Source organism: Poecilia reticulata, linkage group LG17 (genome assembly GCF_000633615.1).
Source record: "Poecilia reticulata strain Guanapo linkage group LG17, Guppy_female_1.0+MT, whole genome shotgun sequence".
In the NCBI taxonomy this organism is placed as follows: Eukaryota; Metazoa; Chordata; class Actinopteri; order Cyprinodontiformes; family Poeciliidae; genus Poecilia; species Poecilia reticulata.
Genome location: NC_024347.1, coordinates 14486718 through 14511853, shown reverse-complemented (window position 1 = coordinate 14511853; position 25136 = coordinate 14486718). Strand labels below are relative to the sequence as shown.

The window sequence follows — 25136 nt, the reverse complement described above, 5'->3', positions numbered from 1 at the left end:
AGTCAATGATTCCTTAATATTGATGAAAAAGTACTAGCTATAAGTTAAATAATCTCCAAGTTAGTTTTGTCTCATTTCAAGTGTCCTAACATATTTCCACTAGAACATTTACCAATAATACTTAGTTAGATTTTGTGTTTTTTTTCAGTGTCCGGCCAAAGCAAGATGATGAAAGCCAGTGGACACTCACTACTGGTAGCTCTCGTTGAACTTTGGCGACCAGCTGTTGTTCTTGGACTTGGTGGCAAATTTCCTCTTCTTGTCACTGAGGTGAGGCCCAATAATGTAGACTTCCACAAAAGGCCTGAAACCCTGTGCTTTCCATTTCAGGTCATTGGCAGCCACCACTGGAGGGAAAGATGAAGTGAGCAAAGTAGGAAAAGCACCAAAAGAGAACGTGACTCGCATGACTCAGGACGCAGCACCAGCCTCTGACCTTTGATACTGATCTTGTGCTCTCCGTTCGGCTGCGGTAAAATGTCCACGCCCATGACCACCTCACCRACTGCGTCCACTCCAGAGGCTGCAATGGAACCGTCGGCAATGAACAACATATCTATTTTAAACAGAAGTGTGAGGGGGGTTGCTCCACAAATACAGTCTTAAACACAATGTCTTGCTTTCTGTCATGTAACAACCTAAAACTTTACTGAGTTTTGCTGAGATTTTCACAATAGACCAACGTAGTCAAGTGAGATATGATTGTGAAGTAGAAGGAAATGACAGCTTTCCAGATTTTAACAGATAAAAATCTAGAAAGTGTGGCATGTTGTTGCATTCAGCCCTCGTTTTCATAACCACCTTTCACTGCAACGACAGCTGGACGTCTTTTGTGGTATGTCTCAACCAGATTTGGACATCTACAGTCTGAAGTTTTTGTTTTTGTCCATTGTTCTTGTCAAAAAAGCTCAGCCTCAATCAGATTAGCCGGAGAGTATCTGAGAAGAACAATTTGCAAGTCCTGACACATTCCTTTAAATATTACAACTCTTATTCTTGGAGGTGTCAGTTTAAACGGACGACCACATATTGCCTGTCAGATGCCCAACGCTTGTGTTGGTGTTTCATGACTTAATCCTGCTTTAAACTTTYACACAACTTTCCTCTGTGTGTGCCTTGATCTTCATGATGCTGTTTGTTCTCTAGAAAAACCTCAGAGGTCTTCACAGAACAACGGGATTTATGCTGAGATTAAGATACAAACAGGTGGTGTTGTGAACACTTTTGCAAGGAAGTGTAAACATATATCTATTTATATTCCAAATGCATGTATTTAGCTGCTAAAATGCTTCGGCGGGATTGACCGGCTTGACCGTTAGATCACAGTTAGAGTGTGAAAATAAGTTTGGATTAAACACTACCTTTCTCTGGTGGGGTGTCTTCATTTGTAGTATATCGGATTCCCTTCCCTCCATGGACTGAAGGGAGAAAGGAAGGAAAGATAAGATTTCAAAGAGTAACAGTAGTAAAAGGATCAGCAAACACACACACACGATTGTTTACAAAGCAGATCACAAGAGTGAAGTTGGCTCATGGATTCATAATCCAAACATGTTAGGAATCCTTAAAGGATATTTTTGAACTATTTATCAGTTGGGTGAAAATCTGTAAAAAACAAATGTAGCAAGCAGGGTTTTGCATAAATTATTTTCCATGTCACTGAAGGCAATCCGTTTTCACTCCTTAAAGCAACAGAGCTCTTTGACAGCAGTTCAAAGTGTCTTTAGAAGAAACTGATGACGAGCTATTCTCTCTGCCAAAACGTCTGCGTGTGCGTCTGTGTGTGAGTTGTCGCTCTCTGAAGTCGTACCCTGAGCATGCTGGGAGAGGACAAACTTCCTGATGAGCTTGTCAGTGGCCTGCGTGTAYAGGGACAAGGCGTAGCGCAGAGACTGCAAATCGGGACTCTTCTCTAGGAACGTTTTCTTCAGGCCAACGCCACCCGCATGGAAATATTGCTGGTTAACAGATATGACACACACACACACGTTACTGGACAGCACAAAATGACATCCAAGGCAACATGAGCTGCAAAGTGAAGGAACGTGTGTTGTAGTGTGCAGGAGGGTTATGAACTGAGGAAAGTTCATTAAGGTTTCTCTGTACTAGATATAGATATAGATAGCAAACCATGTAAATAACTTGTTTTGTTTACAACTGATCTAACATTTTTGCTATATCCAGACTTTGGAATAAAAACTAACAGAAACTAAATAAATAGCAACCTAATACACTTTACATTATTGAATTGTGTATGTTATTGCACCCTTTTGCAAAAAGCTACATTTTTTTGTGGAGGCATAGACGGGCTTTCCCGCTGGGAGACTGTCATGTTAGTGACATGACAGTCTCCCATGCTCAGTTCGTGGCAAGGTGATAAGACGCAGAAGGAGGCCTTTTGCAGCAGCTGCTTCTTGACATCAGTTTGGCGTCTAAAGCTGTTAGATGTAATTCTTTTTCTGCAGTCAGTAATATTGAATGCATTAATATGCAAATCAGCCGTGCCTCTCCGCTGCTGAGGAGCTGGGTGTGTGTTGCTGAGTTGAAGACAGACAATGTCTGTGAAAAGACACAAACAAGCAGGAGAGGAAAGCCCGGAGCCTCCTTTGCAAATGAGAAAGCTTCGACACACAGAGAGGGGTCTGTGTTGAGGGGATTTGCAGTGCAGGAGGGGGGGAGGGCGAAAAATACTCGGCTCTAAAAATCAATGCTCAGCAAGTGTCACAGAGAAAATGACATTCTGTGGGACTCTTGTGTTTTGTGGAGAAAAAGATCCATCAAAGGAGACAGAGATCTGACATGCAGCGAGAGCTGATGCTGCAGTTCGTGAGAACGGAGACAGACATGCAGGCGATACGCCTCAAAAACTCAGAATGAGAGTCTCATGTCCCAGGAGTCACTTCTATTTGGTTTGCTTAAAGTGAAAAGACAGTCATGATGTACTGTCACAAAAAAGGCTTTTGTAATAAACTGTTATAAGGGTTTTAAGACTCACACTAAAGTCACTGTTGCATAAATCAGTTTTTTAAGTTATTAGCTCTGAAAATGTAATTCCACCCAACAAGTTGAATTATTTTTATCGAGTTATTTTAATTCAAAATCCCTGCAGCTTATTAGTATTTGTTTATGTCTCTCTTTTTAAATCTATTTATTTATTCATATTTATACATACTCTATTTTTTCCTGGAGGTMCCCTTGATGGAAATGGCAACACTGACATGCGTTATTTGTAAAAGTGGTGGTTATTTTTTCTTATTTACGTCTTCGTCATTTTGCACCCAACTTTTTCAGAACAATAGCAGCTGTTGATGATAAAATGATCAGTTCATTAAGAACTGGTTCAAAAGGAAACTGATTCCAATCCAACCTCAGCAGATAACATGAGGACTGACCAAACTGCAGCAAAGTTGATGTGAATTTTTAACCTTCAGATGCTCCGACATGGAACATACTAGAGTTGGAAATGTTGTCAGCTTTTAGAAAATATTTCATTTGGAGTGAAGCTCTATATTCTCTACGCTAACAACGCTAACAGCGCTAATGGCCAATACAAAATTCTAAAAACAGTTTAAAATTAAATGCTACCATCATTTTGTCCTAGTTTAACTTGTGAAATTCAATTTTACGGTAACTACTCACACACACACACGGTGTGACATCGCCTCGAATGCTGATATAAATAATATATGACCTGCGATAGCAGAAAAGCTTGACAGAAATGTGTTAAAAGCAGTCTTAGTAGAGTCCGAAAAGTGAAACTAGAATAGGTTAAAATCATGACTTGGAGGTCGTAGCATTTCAACTTGCCCTTGATTTAAAATTGCCCTTAACTGTCATTTAATGGTGGCGAACAAGAAGCACCAAACAGGTGTCAATACCTTAATCGTATCTAGTGCCAGCTCTATGACTGCACACTGTTTGGGAGTCAGAGCTTTGGCCTCCTCCCGGCCCATGTGCTCCTGCAAGACAAAAATTGCAAAAGAGTTAATATATATATTAATATAAAAAACTTCACTGGTATTTCACTGGTTTTCCTGCCATCTGCATGAGTTACCTTGAGTTTGGAGAGCTGACCCAACTCCTTAGCAGCATTGAAGATCATCTGGGTTCCCTGAAAAGAGAGGAAGACAACAGTGAGAGAAAAGATAAGAGTGTTTGCCAACGGTGACAGGTAGAGGGTTCATGTTAAAGGCAGTGTTCCTTCATGTGTTTAAAAGCTATTCACACATACTTATAATGACCTAAGAGAAAAGAGAATAGAAGCAAAATGAGAAAATGGCAGGATAGATAGGTTACCGTACAATCATAGCTGAATTCACTAATGTATATCTACTGATAGAGCCATTGAATTTAAGATGTACAGAGCATCAAGACAGAAGAAATGATGTGTTTGTTTGTGTGTGTGGCATTGTATTTCATACATTTTATGGCCCATTTTTCTAATGAATACTATGTTGTAAGGACTCACTATTCCCACAGAGATGTTTGTTTTGCTTAGTGGTTAGGTTTAAGACTGAAGTGAGAATTGAGTTTAGGTCAGGTTTAGGGTTAGGGTTAGGCTGAAATAAATAAAAAATTAAAGGAAGTTAATGCAAAATCCTGGTGAAGATAAAAAGACATATTATAGGTGTGTGTGTGTTTCTTACATACCGTCTGGTCTGTAAGTGTTGGAAGCACAATAGTTTTTTCCATCGTGTTCATCACGAGTTTCCACAGTTCCTTAAGCACTCTCTTCAGGACTGTCTTCTCACAGATCTTTGCAAACAGCGACAAGCTAAAACACAACAACACACGATCTGTCAACTCACTGGAGCAAAACACGTCAGAGATCTGTATTTCTATTCCTGTCACACGTCTGAGGAAACAAGCTGGGAAGAGTGTTTGGTGTATTAATAAAACGAGAAAGCACTGATATGAAAACCCTTCCTAGTGCTACAAAAATAAAATCTTACATAACGGAAGAGATTACACAAAATGAGTGCTGGAAGATCTCTGTAGACAGTAGAAAAAAGGCTGACAATCAACAATGAATGATTGAACTTTGTGCCCCGAGGCAGCACTGTGTAAAAAAAATACACATCACTCTGTTGTGAAAATCACTGCCTGAACTCAGAAACCCATCCTGGAAACAGTCAGCAAAGATTCATTTTCCTTTCAGAATGGCAAGTTGTAACTTAATGTTATAAAGTCAACAAATAAAAAATGTCCTGAAACACGGCAGTGAGCCCTTTACCCTGCTGTTATTGATCACAGACCGATAAGTTAACATTTTAAATTATTTTGGAAAGCCATAGATGTGGCATCTTCTGAGATATATCATCTTGTATATCAATAAAGGCAGTGTTTTTATTATCTTATTTAAGATGAAAAATATTAGACTGAACATAAAGCTTTTGCCTAAGTAGTTGGAACCTCCTATTTGTTTAAAACAGTAAAATCCAGTCTTGCTCACTTGCTGTCCAGGAAATCCATGATTGGTTGCAGGACGTTGTCAGCCTCCTGAACCACACTTCCATTTGCAGGTACTGTCTGACCTTTCACCTGGGCTAAGATGTCCCCCATCTGCCTCACGTTATCTTCAATCTGGGGCTGGAAGCTATCACGACACCCCAGATACAAAAAACCCCCCCCAAAACATGAGCACAGACTTTGAAGTGGCATAAAAAACGTTTGTGGCTGGTTTTATGTAGAAAGAAGCAGAAATACCCACCTGACAGCGAAGATACGGCTGAGGTCGTCCATAACGCTGTTGAGTTTGTTCTGGAGCTCCTTCAGGAAGTCACTCGCCTCCAGGTTGAGCTTCAGCAAAGACACAGACGTTCAATATGGATGTCATTTACAGGAAAACRCATACAGAGTGCCTAGCAGAAGTATTCATATCTCTGAAACATTTTTGAATTTGTCACGTTACAACCAGAAACTTCAGTGTATTTATTAGGGTTTTGGTATAATCGACCAACACGTAGTAGTGGCTGATTATGATGTGGAAGTAAAGGAATGGATGGGACTTCAAATAGTTCAGGGGTGTCCAAAGTGAGCCCCGAAGACCTTCTCTGTTTTAACATACCTGGATCAAATAACAGCTCGTTTGTGGGTCTTTGCTGAACTTTGAGTTTCTGAGTGGGTACAGATCTCTGTATTTATGCTGAGATTACTTGACACACGGGTAGAATATTTAATGATTATGTGACTTCTGAGGGCAATTGTTTAAAGTGGATTTTATTTATGGGTATCCCAGTAAAGGAGCAGATATTTATTTGTGAAGAAATTTAAAACCATGTATTACTATCTATTAATTCCTCAGTAATGTGTTGGTCTATCACATGAAATCCCTATAAATTAAAAGAAATAAAAAAAATATTTTTTTGGTTGTAATGTGGTTAAAATGTGGGAAATTTCAACAGGATTGAAAACTTTTGCAAGAAACTGTAGATGGAAAACTTACATCTTTCCCTCCCATGGCTTCAAACATCTTCTCCAGCTGAACCCGAAGCTGCTGGATGTTATTGATTATGATACATGGCTGAAAGAAGGGGGAAAAAGAAAATCATCACACATAGAGCTAAACACACACACAGATGCACACACACGCACACACACACACACGTGCACACACATCTCTTACTTCTCTTCAATAGTTTCTCTTTTCCATTTCCACCTCTGCTCCTACCTATGTGCTGAAATCAATCATGCTGAGGTCCCTTTAACGGTCGCCTAAATGCTTCTTTTGCAAAACCGCATAGAGTCTTGGGGCAGAAGAAGCTGCGGTTTCTGTAATTACTGCTTCTCTTGGGGGGTTCTGGTCTCTGTGGGAGTGTAGTGTACTTTCCCCTCCAAGTGTATACCMCTTGGAGCTAATTACACAGCAGCCCTAATTCACTCTGCTAAGTCTCAGCTCTTGAAATGAAGAGTGGTTTAATGTACCTAAATAAATTAACGTGACCACAAACATCTTAAAAATACAGCTATGATTACACAAACTTCCATTAGACGTCTATATATTTATGTCTTTTCCAAGTTTTGATATTACTTACCACTTTCTCTTTCTTGACATGATTTGGAAAGTCCTTCGCTATGATGTCCGCATAAGAAAGCAGGACGTTGCCGATAGTCTAGGAGAAGAAAACCACACGAAGTCATGGTACATTAAAAACTGAGACAGAGACGTTCAGAAAGAGCAGATATAGAAAAGAAAGTCACCTTGGCAAATCTCTTCATGTAGTTGCCGACAATCTGAGGGTCGGGACATTCCAACTTGCGAATGATTTCAAAGCTCTGATTGAGCTGGGAGAACACGTCCACCACTGAACAGGAGAACAAAGCGTGCTCCGACGTGACCTGGAACTGGAGATCAAGAGGCGCAGGTTGGTGGTGGACCGGAGGGAAACGTTAAAGGAGTTGCTTTGCGATGCGGACGTTATCAGCAGTAACATCTGAGTTTTTCCAACACTATAAGTGAGAGGTTTTATTTCCCACGAGGGCCTCCATCCAGGGCAGGAACAATGATGAAACTACGTCCTGCTCAGCTGGCTGTGACTGGAATCAAAACACTTGTGGGTCGGTTTCTCTGAAAGCGTTTGGAAACGGAGGGGATGGGTGGGTAATCAAAGGGCTATGATCGGGAAAAGTGCCCTCATTAGCAGCCCAGCCATTAGCCCAGAGCTGAATAGCGTTACGGTACACGACTGAGCCCAGGGACCACCATCTTGCTGAAGCAGGAAAGCAGAAGCTGCCTTGGGCAACAGTAATTGGACCCAAAGGATCTATGACATATGATATGGGAGACTCTTCAGCTGCGTTGTATCGATCTTCTTGCTCTGCGGGTACGTAGGTGTGAGACGGCGAGCGTGAGCCATTGCATCGTACATGTGTGTTTACACTAACTCGCGCTGGAGCATCTGCTGCGTTCCACAGTGAAGTGTTTTCCACAAGCTTTTGCTATCGAGTCATCATCGATTGCCTTGAGGCCTCCAATCTGCTGCTCACAGCTTGGAATGTGCGAAGTAGCAGAATTGAATTTGCATAAGAGAAAACTATGAATATTTTACTTTACTTACTTTTAGGGGAGCTTATCTTGGAGATCACATCCAAGTTGCTGCCTCAGCAGAATTCAATTGAAATTACTTACATATTACTTTCCAATACTTGCCTGAGCTTTTAAATGTGAATTATAGGGTGTTTTCACCGGTAGACTGGGTTCGATTGGGGACCAAAATTGCAACAATTGTTACATTTTCAGCTGGTGCGGTTTGTTGTCACCCAAACCAAACCCATTGAGAGACCTTTTCCCCTCCACTGACAGAAACAACATGGAAACCTCAGAAGAAGACGCACAGCGCATCTTCCTTCTTCACAATATACAATCAAAAATGKAATGTACCGGTTGTAGGATTTCTCTTTAGTCTCTTTAGTTAAAAGACCATGAGTCACTTCTCTCTAGCGTGAGTTTTTATTTTGGTTGTGTTTACCCAAAATTCCCTATAGTTCGCTTCCTGTTTATGGAGATGTCTGAGGTCCACTTGCATCCACATATTAAGTTTATTCGCGCCAAAGCTCACCTTAACCGTGCAGAGACCTAGATTTTTAAGCGGACGAGAGTTCCCTGTTTTGGTCTCCATCAGAGTTCGATTCACACCTCCCCAAACAAACCATACTTTCTATACAAACAAACTAGTGTTTGATTACCTAAAAATTTCATTGCATTGTTTTTCTTTAAGGGGATACACTTACCCCATCTTTCTTGTCTCTCTCCAGTGCGCCATGGAGAAAATCTCTGGAAACTTCCTCGTTTTCGTCCAACCACATGACGACAAACGGCTCGAACCAGCTGCACAGCGAAGAGCAAACGGGTGCAAGATAAATCTTCCCGTCAGGGTGGCAAATAGGACCGGAGAGGTGTCTTGCAACGTAGAAAACACTCACGCTGGATATTCGGGTACGTGCTTCTGGAAAGTGGGCAACTCTTTGCAGTACTCGTTATAAAGCCACTTCACCTTGAAGTGCAAATTCATGTAGTCTGCACTTTTACACAGGCGGTTCTTCTCATGCTCTAAATATCACACAGGAGGACAGAATAAGGAGAAGCCCACACCTTGCTTTGTTTCTTTTCACACAAACATTGTCTTGTAAAAGTATTTACACCCCGCTGGCTTTTTCTTACACATTCTGCTGCTACAGTCAAACATCAATGTACTTTATAGGGATTTTGTGCGATAAAACAGTGTACAACTGAGATGTGGAAGAGAGACGTAAAATGTTATTCAATATTTTTATAAATAACATATGAATAGGACCCCTGGAGATAGGCACCAGCACTCTCGTGACCCCAGTAGGTACAATAATGTATGATAATGGATGGATGGATGGATGAAATATGAATAGTATCCTTAATTTGATACTGCTAAATAAAACCCATGACCATTAATTGCTTTCAAAATTCACCAAATTAGTAAATACGTGACTCTGAAGGAGCTGCAGAGATCCACAACTCACACGGAAAAATCTGTTAATAGGACAATTATTTGTCTGGCCTTAATGGAAGCGAGTCAAGAAGAAACCCAAAAGACGTTTTATTTGAAGTTTTTTTACTTATTTAATCTTTATTTAATTTGTTAAAAACAAATTCCTATTTGTATTCCTATTTTAAACAAATTCCTATAATGACCTGGCAAACGTGAAAGAAAGTCTGGCAGAAGAAAACTCCAGTTTAAACGGGTAAATCTGAAATGTAACGCAAAAGATTTGCAGTAACACTTGCAGCAAAAATTTACGCCACATCTTTCAGATTTTTATTTGATGATTATAAGATTATAATGCATAAAAATGTTTTAAAACTTTCCCTTCATGTCCCAATTATGCGCAACTTTCTCTTGGTTTATTACGTAAAATCCCAATAAAATACATTGAAAATAGTGGTTGTTATATGACAAAACACAAAAAACTTCAAAGGCAAAGTAACTTGCAAACCACTGTATAATTAATAATTAATATATCTGTGTTTCTTTGGTTTAAGAAACAAAGAGATAAATACTATTCTATGGTATTTACAACTTACCTTCCATGGCGTATTTCATATCTTGTGCAAACATGTTCCACATGACTTCAGCACTGATCTTACCCACATTGAGTTCTTGGGGAAACCTATAAGAATGAAGCAGTTGTGTCTATTTTAATCTTGAAATCCAGTAATAGTGCTGTGTTACTGAACAAGAGGCTCATTTATATCCATCAGCACCTTTTCTGCATATATCTAGAAACCACAGACCTCTAAAGTCTCTTGAGGAATAAGGACATAAACAAGCTGCAATTATCCTCATTGTTTCTCAAAACAAAGTCCATGGGCTCTTTTAAATTAATCATCATAAATATTAAAATAAATGTCTTTTTTTTCTACTGGTTTCCTTTCTAAACTAAGGAGGGTTCACTGTTGTGAACGGTTTCCAATAAAGCTGCTATCTAACAATACTTTTCATAGTACAACTACAATAGACGCAAATGAAAACACACTCACTGATTAAGGCAAGGAGTGTATGAGTTCTTATCTTCCTCTATTATGGAAACAATCAGTGTGATGAGTTTTGACCAGAAGTCCAGATTTTTGATGCTGGGACCCTGTTCGTCTGGAGGGACGGCTTTCGACTGYAAACAGGAAAATGAAGGAGAAAAGCGGCACACGTGAGGAGTTTATAAAGATAACGAGGAAAGAACATGGACAGAGATGTGCGTGAGAGCTGACCAGGCAATGCGGACCTGCTTCATATGTATAAACTCACCGGGTCTGTCTGATATTCCCTGTTGTACAGGTCATGGCAGTTGTTGAAGATGTACTCGTAGGTAGAGTTGAGACAGGCTTTTACACAGTCCTTCACCACCTGACTTGCCCTGGGGGGACTCTGCAGCTCCTGGACCTGAACACAAACAAGCAGAACCATATGGTGGAGTCAAAACAATGCCATAAAGTAGCTGTCAGACTCACAGCGCTTCAGCAGGAGGCTATCTCACAGTAGATTTAGCCAGAGGCTCAATGAAACAATTGACATGTAGAGATCCAGTTTCATGCTTGGTAAAGTTATACTGATTCAGAATATATCTCCCCAGGCTAATATAAAAAAAAAAAAATTCAATCTGCCGTGTTTAATTAGAAGCTGATATTTTCAAAAGATGCAAAAATAGCAACTTTCAGATGTGTGTGTGAGTGTGTGTGTGCTCACCTTCATCCTGAAAAATGTGATGCTCGTCAGCAGGTCGACAGTAGACTTAAGGTCTTGTAGTCTTTCAGGACTGCTGGCGGGGAAGTTATTCTTGTAGAGCAGACAAACAAAAAGGCCATAAGAAACTGCAGCATCAGCATCAATATCCACAACGCTTTCATCACAGTCTAAAAACACACACGAATCCCTAAAAATAGCACATGCAGACGCGGTCAGYGGGAGACGGATAATCAACTGCACTCGTGAGGCCGCTTAAAGCGGCGTGTAAATTAGAATCAGCAGTAAGTACCCGATACATGGACAGGTCGATCCTCAGGGAGTTGTGAAGCTGATCCAGCAGTTTGACAAACCGTTCTTTCTGCAGAGAAAAAAAAAAGAGCAGCTGTTACTGTCTGAAAGCACAAAGCCAGGGCTTAGGTTTATCAGGCCTCACGTTGTTTCAGCGAACATGAACACCTCTGATTTGATTCTCGTAAATTTTCTGAGTGCTGCACTTAAGCTGTTCTCAATTCTGCTTTTTTTTATGTACCTTTAAATTAATGTTTCAATTAACAACAAGGTAACTGAGCTTTGACATTTGTAAATCGAGTCAGAGTCTGCATCACTGTGCATCTAAAACTATAATTATTTTTGCAATGAGTTATATCCAGTGTTTAATCTTTTTGGCATTTTGGTCTCTTTTAATCTAAAGAATGTGGTCATAGAAACTTTACTGGAATCAGATTTTTCTTTTGCTGTCTAATGTGATGTTAGCTTAAGCCACATCTGATTACTTAGTCTGCTCCATCATGACACCACCTACTGAATGTCCAGTGGAGCTGAATTCAGATTGAGAGAGGAAATTTTCCCATCAGTCAGAGAGAGACCTGATCGACTTTTCTAATTTGTTTGTGGAAACTGTAGTCTTGTTTGGATCATACATAATGCTGCAAGTTCTTTCTAGGTTTTCTATTTCTTCAATGTCAGTGTGGCTGAGTGTGTTAAAAAGGTTCCCGTATTTTCCGCAATATAAGGCGTACCTAAAAATCTTCAATTTCCTCAAAAGCCGACAGTGCGCCTTATAATCCGGTGCACCTTATATATGGACCAATATTGAGCCACAACAGGTCTAGCAACTACAGTAAGCAGCCGCCGTAGAAGAAGAAGTGCGCGGTGCATGCTGGGATAGTTGTCAGAACGCTGGTTTGTTAATAAAGTTTGATAATACGTTTAAAGCCAGGGGGGCGGAGGGGTGGGGGAAGAGACCGAGACTGCGGTGGCAGCGTGTCGATTGGTCTGTTACCCAGAAAGCAGTGGGGCACAATATCGCAACAACAACACTGTGAGTGAAACAATGACTGGGGCAGCCTACTTTATAAAGTACTCAGACCACTTCTTTACAAATGTGGATGTGTAATAATAGAGTCCGGAACAAATTGGCAACCCAAACTGAAGCGTCTATTCTATGCGCCTTATATATGAAAAAAGTTTTAAAATAGGCCATTCATTGAAGGTGCGCCTTATAATCCGGTGCGCCTTATAGTGCGGAAAATACGGTACTTAGTACTTTTTTTAGCTCTCCAAATGATCCAAAGTGAAATCCCTCCCAAGCCGTCTGGTGACCCGGGTCAGAACAGTCAGCCTGCTGGTCTGAAGGCGGGAACAGCGTGAACAGACCCACAAACTCATGTTAAGAGTGAGATGATAAAATAGCACGAAGTATGACTGCCTCTGTTYTCATGGTGCTGCTTCAGGGGTTGAAAGCTGACAGGTTAAGGCAGGTTTTAAAGGTGGATTTCGCCACTTTTTTCTCACTTAAAATAAGCAAAAGGTTAAAAATTAGACTGTAAAACCCTGTTCTTGAATCATTCACAAAAGTATTGATAAATATAGGCTCTTTAAGCTCTTTAGATAAAAAAAAAAAATCCAGTTTTCTCATCAAGAATCTTCTGATTTAGGTCTAGTCTGTAGACTTAAAGTGTAATGTATCATTTTTATTTTTGATGAAATGTTTCAGTTTTTATTTTTTTGTTAATCTTTGGTAAATAGATAGGTGTAGATCTTGGTTCCACTGATACACTTCTTGATTTTTTTTTCATCTTTAAATTAAGTGTCAATTACCAGACACTTAAAATACTAAAAAGAAAAAAGAAAAAAGAAAAGAGAATTCAGATAAATATACTGTAATTTCCTTGCTTCTTCCTATGCTACAGAGATTACTCAATGGGAAGGTCAGTAGCTCATCTTTCTGATTCATTTTAGCGTTATTAGACTAATTGATATTTGACAGACTGTTAGTCTGACTGTTTTATGAACCAAAATATAATTAAACATAGTTTAACCAAGTCAAGAGCAGCACAGTACATGTAGTTGACCATGTGCAGCTCCAGAGGAATCACATTTACTTGTTTCTTAAGGAGTTTTTAAAAGCACCATTGTCCATTTATGACATATCTCCTATAGCAGTTTTTTTTTCTTTCTGGGACTTACGCCAAAGTTTGATGCAGCGAATCTGTCCGAGGCAGAAACATTGTTGGAGGACTGGGTGGTGTGGGCGTAGTAGGCGTTGATGTTGGCGAGGAGGGTGCTCATCACAGCTGGCACTCCTGGGCACATGTACTTAGACGACAAGCAGGCAAAGTGGCTGTTGGGAAAAAATTGTAGTAAGGCCATTTAGTAATATTTTCTCTTCTTTCCCCACTTTTTTATTCTTAGATATCCAGCAAACTAAACGTGTGGCTGAGTGTGTTAAAAAGCTTTAGGTACTGACGTCATTGCCTGGTATATGGACTCCACTCCGTATCTCATGGCAAACTCATCCACGATCTCCTGTGCAGTTTCATCAAAGTACACCTTCCAGGCATCATCGCCTTTGGCTTCTGGGATCTTTACTACACCTCCGTTTTGGTCCTCAGTGGTGTACTGGAATAAGTGCTGAACACAGACAAATAAAAACGTTAGTACATTTTAATATCTTAAGATATTCTTCTTAACAATGGCAACTGTGTACTGGTGAAAAAATGTGTTATTGTTGCATGCTTAACGGTGTAGCTAAAACAATCAAGATAACAAAACTATTTCTCTGTCCCTCTGACCTCGTGCAGACAGGTGTACTGGACATGGTAAGGAGCTACAGTCTCTTCTCCTTTGATTTCCACACTTATGTGCATCCGGATGGCCCCCGACACGGCAGACTTATCTGTTCTCTTATCTGTTACATAAATATGAGATACACACACTTCATTAGTAGGGTGAAATCTCCTGGATCTACAACAGACAAGCTGTTTCCCGGCTCTTATCTCCTGGTGACTCACTGCTCCTGTCATCCGTTTCTAATCTTCTCCCGGCGTTATTGCACGTAACTCACCCAGGTTGTACCAAACGTCCATCTCCCCGCTCAGAGTGCGCACTTCGATGATGGTCTGACCCAGGAAGTCGTCACTCTCACGTTTGAATCTCTGTTTTACGCGGGACTTGATGTCGTCATCTTCGTCCCAGACGCGGACCTTGATCCGGTCGGAAGAGTTGTGGCACTCGCTGGACGAGACCGAAGCAACGCAAACATCAGAAGTTAGGAATCTTAAATTCAAATGCTAGCAAAACGATACTTTTTAAAGTGAGCATAGAATGATGTCTAAATCTGTAATAGTACGTTGCAGTGCTCACAAGTGAAAGCTCTCTTCCCAGACCGGGTTCAGGTTGCCGTAAATGGTTTTGGTCCTTTTCTTTGTCTTTCCGACTTGGACGGTTACATAAGGGTCACTGGAACCTGTTTTGTCTTTAGCCTGAAGACCTTGGGCACAAACCACTAAAGAAAGAGACCATAAAGACACAGCTAAATACCCTGACAGCATAGGATACGTCTTACTATAAAACAGCAATCAGGTGATATTTTTGCTGTATTATTTTAGTGGATTTCCACATCAGCACTAAGGCAATGACACAACTGAAACCAATATAAAGTATTGCACATTTGTCAAATGGAACAAAAAGGAAACATAATGCTGAATTTTTTCTGTTAAAAATCTGACATGTGTGGCATGCATGCAGGTTCAGTCATCTACATTTTGATGCCCCAAAATTAAAGTAGTAGTAATAATAGTAGTTGCTGGATCCCAATTGGTTGTTAAGTACGTGACTGCAGTTAGCATGGCTAGGTGAACGTTTGGACATAAATCCAACTGAAACACTGTGGTAAGACTTAAAACCTGGACCACCTGTTCAGACAGATGCAGGTTTCTTTTACTTTATTTACCAAATGAGTCTAAAACAAACCTGTAATGCTAATCTTTGCCGACCACTTGGAGGTCCCGTCGAGCACACTCTGTTTGATCTGTTTCATGTGCGTGCTGTGCGTCGTCTTGTCCAATCCAAACACCTCTTGGATTAGCTCAAAGATCTCTGGTTTGTTCCTCTCTCTGATCTTCATGCGGTCCTTCAGCACCATTATGATGTTCTGCGTCCGGTCCTCTGCGCCGTGCTTGGAGCTCTTTTCCGCGGCTCCTGATGTGGCAAAAGCGTTGCAACGCAGGAGGACAAGTTGCAATTGTGAGTATTTCTTGCACAGAACCTCATCCAATATTTCCAGGCAATAACTCTCTATTTAGAGATAACTCTCTATTTAGAGAGTTATTGCCCCATGCTTTAAATAGCGACAGATTAAATTTCAGTGTCTTTGGCAGCTTTCAGCCGCTTCCTAAACCAAAACCATCTAATTATCCCACTTAACCACCAGATCTGATTATTGAGTGGCTGTAAATAGTGGCACAATTTGGGCAACATATCTTAAAACAAGCTCTTTGGAACCAGGAGAAATTCACTAAGCACGTCATAAAAGATGCTAAAATCAAGGCAGCAGCTTAGAAGTCTCTCGTTACGGAGCAACATAAAAAAAAAACAGTTTGTATGATAAGTCTGTGGGGAGACGAGAGAGGAGAAAGGAGGCCGGGTTGTGACAGCACATTACTCAGCAGATAAATTGGAAAGGAAGAGGGAGGAGAATGTGAGAGTGGATAGAGGACAAGAATAATGGGATGTCAATCTGGCACCAGGAAGCAGAGTTTGGGTGGAGGACAAGGTGGATGCTCATAATTAAAGATGCACACACTTGTGTGCTGATGTGCAAATATCTGTGTGATCTTACTCTGCAGACAGTCGGCATTAAGCAGATCCTGGCACTTATCGTGGCATTTGACACCGCACTCAGAGCAGCGCATGCCCTGCCGCGCGATCCCCCACAGCAGCCCCTCGCATTCGTAGCAGTATGTGGGGGTGGTGGCGGTCCACACTTCAAAGTTATGTGGAGTGGTGGAGGAGATGGGGTAAATTAAAGCCTGCAGGGTCTTTTTATACACGTGGCTCTTCTGCAGGCACAATGACGGGAGGAGGTGGGGAAAGGACAAGTTTTATTCCMGCAGTGATAATTTACTGGAAAATCTTTAGAACTGTGACAAACAGCTGTGAGGAGAGAAAACCCACCAGCTCCTCGTTGCCAAGAGTGGTTGAAGCCATGGCCGAGGTGATTCCGGCTTTGCGGGAGTTCTGCACCAGAGACTGGAGGCAAAATAACACGCACTCGCATCTGAATATTTACAACTGTTGTGTTTTTCTGGGTGATGTTAAATGATAATTAAATACTCACCATAGCCTAATGAGCCCAGGCCATGATGAAACACAGACAGAAAAACAAAATGAGATAATTGTTTTTTTAATTTATTTTTTCAACGGCAGATGTTAAGAGCATAGTTTCAATATCATATTCACAAAACTCTCCTTGTATTGTTGTAAAAAGTCCCAGAGTTTCAAATATCATATTGTAACACTTACAAACAAACAACAAAATGCCAAAGAGGCAACCCCAGGAGCTGATGAATGAGGATCYGTGGAGATTAAAAGTAGAGCTTGGATGTGTTTGTCTTTCTTCTTTTTTGTTTTTCTCATTTTAAGTCTTTTTTTCCCCCCAATTTTAAAGTCTCAGAAATGGTTGATTTTCTTTGTTAATAAAAATGTCAATTTTAATCCCAGATGGAGAGACAAGAAATAAAAGAAATTAGATTTTTTTTWATTGTGTCGATATACAATCTTTAAATATTAAGAAAAATGTATTACCATCTGCCTCAAGATTTTAATCAATACAAGTGTGGCGTATATAGTGCTTTGTGTGTTTGCTTTCTTGTCGTTCCTCACCAGATCTCTGACGAGAGGAATTGCTTTTCTCTTGCGAAGGTCAGGCATGCTGTCAATACTATAGAGAGCACCTCCCATTCTGTAGAAACACAATGCCACATCAATATATATTCATTAACACGGTAACAGCTCTTTCTAGCTGGTCAAAAACAACAAAAACAATGTAGCCATGAGCCTGAGAAGCTAATGTATCTATTTTTAATCACTGCTTCTAATGCTATGCAACATGAGGACTTCTCAAGGACTTAACTGGAAAATTTAATTACCCCAGCCTCCTCCTCTCAAATACTAATCACAGCTCTCCACTCCTTTATATGATTGCTTTTTTGGGGGGCTTACTCGTTAATTCTTCAGAAGGCATCTACAGTTTTCACAACCAGATCTGCCTTCTGTGTAAATAGCCCTGCTGATAGAACTGGAGTAACTTTGCAATATATATAAAAGATTCCTACACAATTTCCATTTCAAAATCCCATACATTTAATATTTTTTAACAATCTTTTGAACATTTGAATATGATACATTTTTCCTGAACTGATTGGGATTTATTGTCTGAAACAATCCAACACTGAAGCTTGCTTTGGATTTCACAGTGTGGTAAAGGTGGATTTTGCTGATTTTTATKATCTGTGCTAAATTAGATCAACTCTCTCTTGTGAAATTTGGAAAGGTTTTCATTTTTGCAAACATTTTAAAAACAGTAGTTTGAATACTAAACTAGACCCAACATAACAGCTACAGTTTCACCGGTTTGACTGTTTTTTCAAAATTGTCAAAAGACCAAAAACACAGTCATAGAAATGTCCTGTGTATGTTTGAGTGTTATTTTATAATCTTTAATGAAAACAGTAAAATACTGGTGCTTAAAATGTTGAACCTGAAGCCGGACGTGAAATATTAAAGAAAAAAGATGCGATTTAAAAAGAAATATATGTATATCTAAAAAATAGACACATTTTTACAAATTAAATCGTTTTCATTAATTATATAAATAAAAAATTTTAAATTATATATTTTAGATACAGTATTAGTCAAGATTGCATATGAATTCTGTGTGTACAATATTTTACATGACAGAGGAAATAATTAGGAAGTACTGACCCTCCTTTACCAAACCACAGCGAGCTGGAGGTCTCTCCTCGAGCCTTTGCAAAAACAGAACAAGAATAACGTCAAACAAAGACAAATTTTGTTTTCAAGTTTGTCCCTGCAGTTTTTTTTTTTTACCCCTTGTGCTGTATGAATCCAATAGCAAAGCTTTTTTTCAGGCTTTTACAAACTTGCTTTCACAGGGCTGAGTCAGAAATGTCAGTTTTGGTCTTGCAGTCGCTTTTGACACAGTTGACTTAATTGACCGGCTCCATGATATGGTTATTACATCCTGTCAGGTTCGAAATGGGTTTCATTCATACCTTTCAGGCAAAAGACAAAGACGACGAAATCAAGTCTGAATCTAGAAGTTTTCTCAGGGTTTAACTCTGTGATGTAATCTTTTCATCGTCTAATACAGTTTGGCTCACAAAGAAATAGTAACGTTTTTAATATTTGTCATGCTGACGATAAGCAGCTTTATTGCTCCTTTACTTGAAGGAGCTAAATACCACGTCTTTCCTTCGTTTTTGATGGATGCCCTGACCAGATTCAAGTTGTTTACAATGTGTAAGAATCATTAAGAAAGTAACTTTATTCATAAATCACTTTTCACAGCTGGAATCACAAACTGCTTTACAGTAAAAAATATAAAATCTAAAAAAACAAAGCCTCAGATGGACTTTGTTATCTTTTTTGTGTTTTTAAACACTTACTGGAAATACAGTTGAATTTAAAAAGACAGGAAGTCTTATTATTACCCCTAAATATTGTCAGTCTGAAATCAAGAAACGCCTTGACAAACTGGGCTTAACTGGAGAGCCAAACTATGGAAGCCTTTGTTGTTTTGACTCATCCATTGTGTCTTGGTTCCTATTTGTAAGCTTTGAAGTCTTGTCTCAGACCTGGAAGAGGAGATTATAATTTACACATTTAACTCTTTACACTTTCTTGCATTTAAATAAGAATGAGGTTTTTTAAGGTTTCTAACTTCCATAAAATAGAGACAGAACAAAATACCCACTATAGTCTTTTTGCAGTGGCTTTCAAAGTTCATTTTAAAATTTTAGCCTTTACTTTTTAAGACTTCGATGGCTCTGCAAGAGCTTGTGTCTCTGATTTCAGATGTTTATTGAATATTTTATAGTGGGTTTTATCATATATTGCTTCTCGAGACTCACTTCTATATGTTGTTTTCTAAATATTTTGTTCTTTTACCTGTAAGATATGTTACATAAACTTTAGCTACTTACTCGTGCTACCCAAACGTCAAAGCAATACAGCTGCCTTTTATAATCTATATTTCTAATCTTTAATTCTTATAAAAGTGCAGCCTATCAGGATAATGTGGGAACAGCTCTTGCAAAATACAACAGAAGGGATTCAAATTGCTGTGAGGATGAATAAACAAAATGAAAGCGTCTGTAATGTCAGACAGGACTTAGGACTTCACCGATTCGCAAACATTCAGGCTGCACCTACCTGTCAACATGCTCCAATGACGGCCGAGCAAAGTGCATGTGAGTATCGCTATGGCAATGACATGAAACTGGAAAGAAAACAAAGTGGGTCGGCACAAATAAACAAAAAAAATAAAATAAAGACAAGGAAAAGGAAGCCAAATGTACATAAAAAGCAAAGAAACAAACATCAACAGAACATTGAAGCAAGTGATTAATTCTTTGCACAACTGAATTCAAAATGTAAATGATTAAACAAAATGTGCAAGTGAAAATCAAGCAAGCAAAAACTGAAAAGTGCTCAGCTAAATCAAGCCGTGTGGTGCTTCGCCCAAACTAAAATAAAAGCTTGCCTTTTGACAAGTATTAATATTTTAAGAAAGCTGAAAGGCATTAATTATAGAAGACATATGGCATCATGTCTGTTTCCTGGTGAACTGCAAACCTCAGGATCAAAATAGACTTCAGGAAGTCGCTGTACATATCTAGCCTGCACATCAATATTGCACAGCACATAAATATTTCAAAGACTTGGTAGAAACTTGTAGAGTCTCTTGAACTGGTGCATACGTAAATGAATCAAACCAACAGAACTGGGTCCAGAGTCACTGAATTTGAAAGAATGGTGGTGAAAATACGGCAGCAGAAAGCTGATTAGTGAGCTTACCTCTCGAAGCTGGTCTAAGACCTTGTTGTAGAGCCTGAGCCAGTTCTCCTTGGCTCTGACTGCTGGATCCACTGGCTCCTTTGGYTCCTCTGGTACTGGAGGACTAAAGGAAGGATATTTTATATGTAATAATAAAAAAAGCAATAGTGCACCATAGTGTGGTGCTCGAGCTGCAGTAAGACAAAAGAGCCATGAAAAGGGAGAGTGAAGGATAGTGAAATATGCTCTTTGTCAAGGAGATATTTCAGAACTAATGTAGGACCAGGCCTCCATCTTTGGCTTTTTGCATGCGTTTTGACAAAATTGCTGCTCACAATATTGGCTGTTCATCAAAACTAATTAGCCAGTAAGAACGTCTGAGCTCTAAGTGCAATAAACTTCTCTACCAACAAACAATTTTATTCAAACGAAACTCAACCAGTCAGTGTATATGCAACGCATCTGAAATTACATTCTTGTAGATTGTAGTAATGGTTATGTTAAATATTAATGTGTTAATTTTTGAATATGATTGATATAAAGAGGATATTATTGAACTGTGATTACTGATTGCTGACAGGCTCCTAAAATCTTACTTTATCTATACTCCCAATCAATCTTGGATTTACTCTGAAAATTGCTTTTAATTTAATTCAGTTGAAAAAAAAATGAAGAAGAGGTGGGCACTTATTGTATCATTTATCATTTAGTCATAATTTTCTAATTTCATTAAAAAAATGTATTTATTGTCACAATAAAGTCCCATTAATGCTGTTTGAACCCTCCCAAACTGTCTGAATCTTCAAGATTATTAGTTGTACTTGTTTCTCCACTGTTTGTTCCATGAGACCACTGATGAATAATAACAATTTAAAAAATATAATTACTTGAATTTTCTGCGTGCAGCTTAGTGATAAAAATCACACTTTTATGTGATTGGTATCCAAAAGAAGCGAATTACAAATGGTGTGTTTTTCAAGAGCAGAATCTGTTTGTGGGGCTACGATTGCTGTGTTATGCAGTCAGAGCCATACAGTTACCAAAACAAGAAGGAATAAATAGTTTTTATTGTCACTTTTATTTCTGTTACAATAGTACCACAAAATATTGTGATAAAACTTTAAGTCCATATCACCCAACCCTATTAAATGGACACAAATCTAGACACTGCTGTCATCTGTTGACGTTTCAGTTCATCAGTTTCATTTCCATTCTAACATTTCTTACCTTTCAGGCGGAACCTCCTGTTGCTCTTCAGGTGTCAGTGGTCTGCTCTCTTCATACTGCTCCTCTTTCTGCTCTGCAGAAAGCTTCTCCTCCTCCTGAGCAGGGGGAGTACTGACCTCCTTCTCCTCCATCATCTCATTTTCTAACCACTCTTCCTCAATCGGAGGCACCACATCCTCCAGATTGGCTGGCTGTGTGGCAGCGGGATCGTTGGCGTGTGATTGTGGCACCGCGGAGGGTGGGGGCTGCTGGGATGGAGGACCTGTGGCAGTGGAGGGCGGCTGGGATCCCGAATTAGCCAGGGTGGCCGGGTGTGAAGGAGGGACAGAGTTTGCTGCAGGAGATTGGTGCTGCTGAGGAACGGCTGACGCTGGTGGGTGGGCCTGCGGAGGCTGGGCAGCGGGAACCGACGACAGGAACGAAGAAGCCAGGCCTGAGACTGCAGCTGTCAGAGGTTTGGCCATTGAGAAGAAAGACGTGGCGGACGGGGCTGCTTGGGGTTGAGGTTGTGTCTGGGGTTGGGGTTGTTTGGGGGGCTGGGCCGCTTGTTGGCCAGCAGGGGGCTGTGCTGTGGGAGGCTGAGCCTGATTGGACGTTTGGTTGGGCGTTTTACCTGGAGGCTGCTGGTGTATAGAGGACTGTTTCTCCAGAGGAGGCCTGGACTTGGGCACGTCAAGCATCGGCGGCACGGTTGACGTTGGAGTAGGAGTGAACGGCTGCTCAAGGTCCTCACTGAGGGTCCCGTCCAGGTTGTACAAGTCCTCGTCATCATACATCATCTCCTCATCCTCATACAGACCTTCCTCCTCCCCCTCATACAGTTCTCCGTCATCTCCCTCGTAGAGCGCGACCTCCTCTCCTCCGTCTTTGCTGTAGCCGCCCTCATCACTGTACGCCCCCTGGGTCTCATCAGGGTCCCAGTCTGGGGAGCCTTTGCTGTAGCTGACAGAGGAGTGGCAGGAGTGGTATGAGTCATTCTCGTCGTACGGGTCCCTCTCCCCGTACTCTCCTCCGTAGTCTTCTTCACTCAGCTGGCTGCTGCACCGGCTGAGCTCTGCAGAAGACGCATAGCTTCCGGTGGGGCTGGAAAGAAAGACAGACGACAGCAAGGAAAAGTTACAATGCAGTAATATGTAGAAAACAGTCAGCCTCTTAGTGAGCCGTAACGTCAGAAATGATTATTGAGCCCTGCATTGACGCACTGTGGCCGGTACGCTGTGCTCCCCACTAAACACCTTTTATGCGCATCTCAGAGCAGTAGAGAGAACTGCTGATGGCTAATCAATGAAAACACAGGAAATACAAGTGTACCAGACAAGAGCAGAGCAGAAATATGCTGCTGGACAGCTGACAAAGAAAAAAAGGAGGAAATATCAAGAAATGAAACAACAACAAAAAACTAGCTTTGTACGTCTTGATGAATGGGGGTTATTAAAAAAACGAGCACAGGCTCCTAGAGAGAAAGGAAGATGATAGAGAAGATAAGGAGACAGCAGTGGGCACAAAACAGAAGGAAGAAAGGTAGAGAGGGAGGGTGCGCACAGAGCTGAGTGGATGAGATGGAGAGGAGGAGGTGTGGGGAGAGAGGGGGGATGCCCCTGTCCAATACACTCACACGAGCAGCTAATCTTATGTGCCGTATTGACCGTTAGACTGCCAGCTGAATTATTCATAGACCGAGAGGTGGATGCATAATTTCATTCCCTGTCTGAGAGAAAAACCCATCAATAAACGCTGAGAAATCACACAGCTCCGAAAATAACTAAAAAGGAAACAGAAACCGGTCTGGGTGGGCTAAAGAAAAGTTGACCAGTGAACAGACAACATCATAAGGTTTATGTTATAAATCCTTTGGATTTGTTAATTGGAACCAGGCTCAGTTGTGTCACTTGGACACASAGGTGGAAACTGTAAAGCTAATTTTTGACTGAACCTCCATTCAGTTGTTTTTGTAACGTTAAAAATGGCTTTTTGTGTATCTAAATAATATTTTCATTGATATTCCTTCTAGAGCCATTTGGAGGTCATGGTCATAGAAGTATATTGAGCAAAATACACTTTTGACATCTCCAAAAATGTACTTTTTCATTGCTTTCAAATTAATGTATAAATAAAACATTCTAACATAAAAAGACCCTTATTGATAAAAAATWAAAAAATTAAAAAAAATCTCTCCACCTGGAATACCTATCGCAAAATCTGAATCTATTTGCTAAATAAGAAATTAAGTGACCCACAATGCAAATTCATTAAAGTAAAATTTGTGAACATTATTTAGTTTGTAGAAAACAGCTACAAAAATTGCACTTTTTTTGCACTGATTGGCATTTTAACTGAACTCATTTTAAGGAACAACGCTCTGGTTCAATCTAAATTTTAAGCTGACTGAAGCCTATAAAGCTGTGAAACATTCATTTTTATTATTTTTGAATGTGCTTTCAGTCATTAAATAGAAAACCACTAATGTATATTTGCATAAATCTTAAGACCAAGGTATCATGTTGCAAATCAGAGAGAAAAATCAGAAGTGTTTCCATCGAGACTACATGGAAACCCTGGCTAGTGGTCATTCAGAAAGAGTTGAGTGAAATAAAGCATAATTATTTAATTTCTTTTTTTAAAGTAAAGCATTTAGCCAAGTATTAAATAAGGAATGATGAGAGTCTCCTCCCTGACTGCAGCTCAGATCTGAATGTTTTTTGCAAAACTGCATTTCAAATTATTAACCAAACGTTTAGTCATTTTGGGAACTGAAAAGATTTCCTTTCTCACTGGCAAAGACAAACGTTATAATGAAAGTACATGTGACTAAATTAGGAAGGCACGAACCTGATTGTCCTTTGATGGTGGTAGTCGAGATCTTGGTTGTTCCCAGAGCGTGGATACGACAAGCTTCTGGAGCTGCGATGCTGGTGACTGATGGGATACTGGTGGACGGAGGCGTTGGGTTGGGACGTGCTGTAGTACGGAGGTGGAATGCTGTTACTGGTTTCACTGCGGTAGTCGCTGTCCCTGTCGTCAACAGCGCTGTCTGGGTCCTCGTCTACTCAAATGCACAAAAATAAAAGGCAGAGGGAAGTGATAATAATGGTGAAGATGAAAAAAGAGTTTAATCGCAACCGAACCATTCTTTCCAATTCTGACTGGTTGGCAGGCTTTCACAATTAAACCCTCTACACATTATTCATGAAAAATTTCAGACTTTTCAGGACTCAACTTTCCAGAGTTCTCAGTTATTTTAACCCTTTCATGCATGAATTATGATACTCTGTGTCAGGATTTTTTCCCTCCAATTTTTTTGGGATTTTCTTAAGGCATAAAAAAAGGTAAGAAAAAMWT

At 40.1% G+C, this 25136-nt stretch overlaps 1 protein-coding gene across 1 annotated transcript in view; it reads right to left on the bottom strand.

Annotated features, from left to right (window-relative positions):
* The window catches only part of LOC103479452 (protein unc-13 homolog A), a 42295-nt gene that overhangs the window by 4109 nt on the left and 13050 nt on the right, over window positions 1-25136 (bottom strand). The window contains exons 9-41 of the mRNA XM_008433872.2: window positions 24627-24840; window positions 21798-22880; window positions 20592-20694; window positions 18477-18520; window positions 17376-17454; window positions 16831-16836; window positions 16668-16742; window positions 16333-16552; window positions 15465-15692; window positions 14856-14997; window positions 14557-14726; window positions 14285-14400; window positions 13960-14123; window positions 13680-13833; window positions 11500-11568; window positions 11211-11300; window positions 10773-10907; window positions 10511-10638; window positions 10055-10140; window positions 8923-9049; window positions 8731-8827; window positions 7201-7344; window positions 7035-7112; window positions 6446-6523; window positions 5711-5799; window positions 5453-5596; window positions 4651-4774; window positions 4055-4111; window positions 3879-3959; window positions 1811-1958; window positions 1362-1418; window positions 437-523; window positions 191-347 (exon numbers count right to left, since the gene is read on the bottom strand). Coding sequence (XP_008432094.1) covers window positions 191-347; window positions 437-523; window positions 1362-1418; window positions 1811-1958; window positions 3879-3959; window positions 4055-4111; window positions 4651-4774; window positions 5453-5596; window positions 5711-5799; window positions 6446-6523; window positions 7035-7112; window positions 7201-7344; window positions 8731-8827; window positions 8923-9049; window positions 10055-10140; window positions 10511-10638; window positions 10773-10907; window positions 11211-11300; window positions 11500-11568; window positions 13680-13833; window positions 13960-14123; window positions 14285-14400; window positions 14557-14726; window positions 14856-14997; window positions 15465-15692; window positions 16333-16552; window positions 16668-16742; window positions 16831-16836; window positions 17376-17454; window positions 18477-18520; window positions 20592-20694; window positions 21798-22880; window positions 24627-24840 — 4774 coding nt within the window. The remainder of the gene's footprint in view (window positions 1-190; window positions 348-436; window positions 524-1361; window positions 1419-1810; window positions 1959-3878; window positions 3960-4054; window positions 4112-4650; window positions 4775-5452; window positions 5597-5710; window positions 5800-6445; window positions 6524-7034; window positions 7113-7200; window positions 7345-8730; window positions 8828-8922; window positions 9050-10054; window positions 10141-10510; window positions 10639-10772; window positions 10908-11210; window positions 11301-11499; window positions 11569-13679; window positions 13834-13959; window positions 14124-14284; window positions 14401-14556; window positions 14727-14855; window positions 14998-15464; window positions 15693-16332; window positions 16553-16667; window positions 16743-16830; window positions 16837-17375; window positions 17455-18476; window positions 18521-20591; window positions 20695-21797; window positions 22881-24626; window positions 24841-25136) is intronic.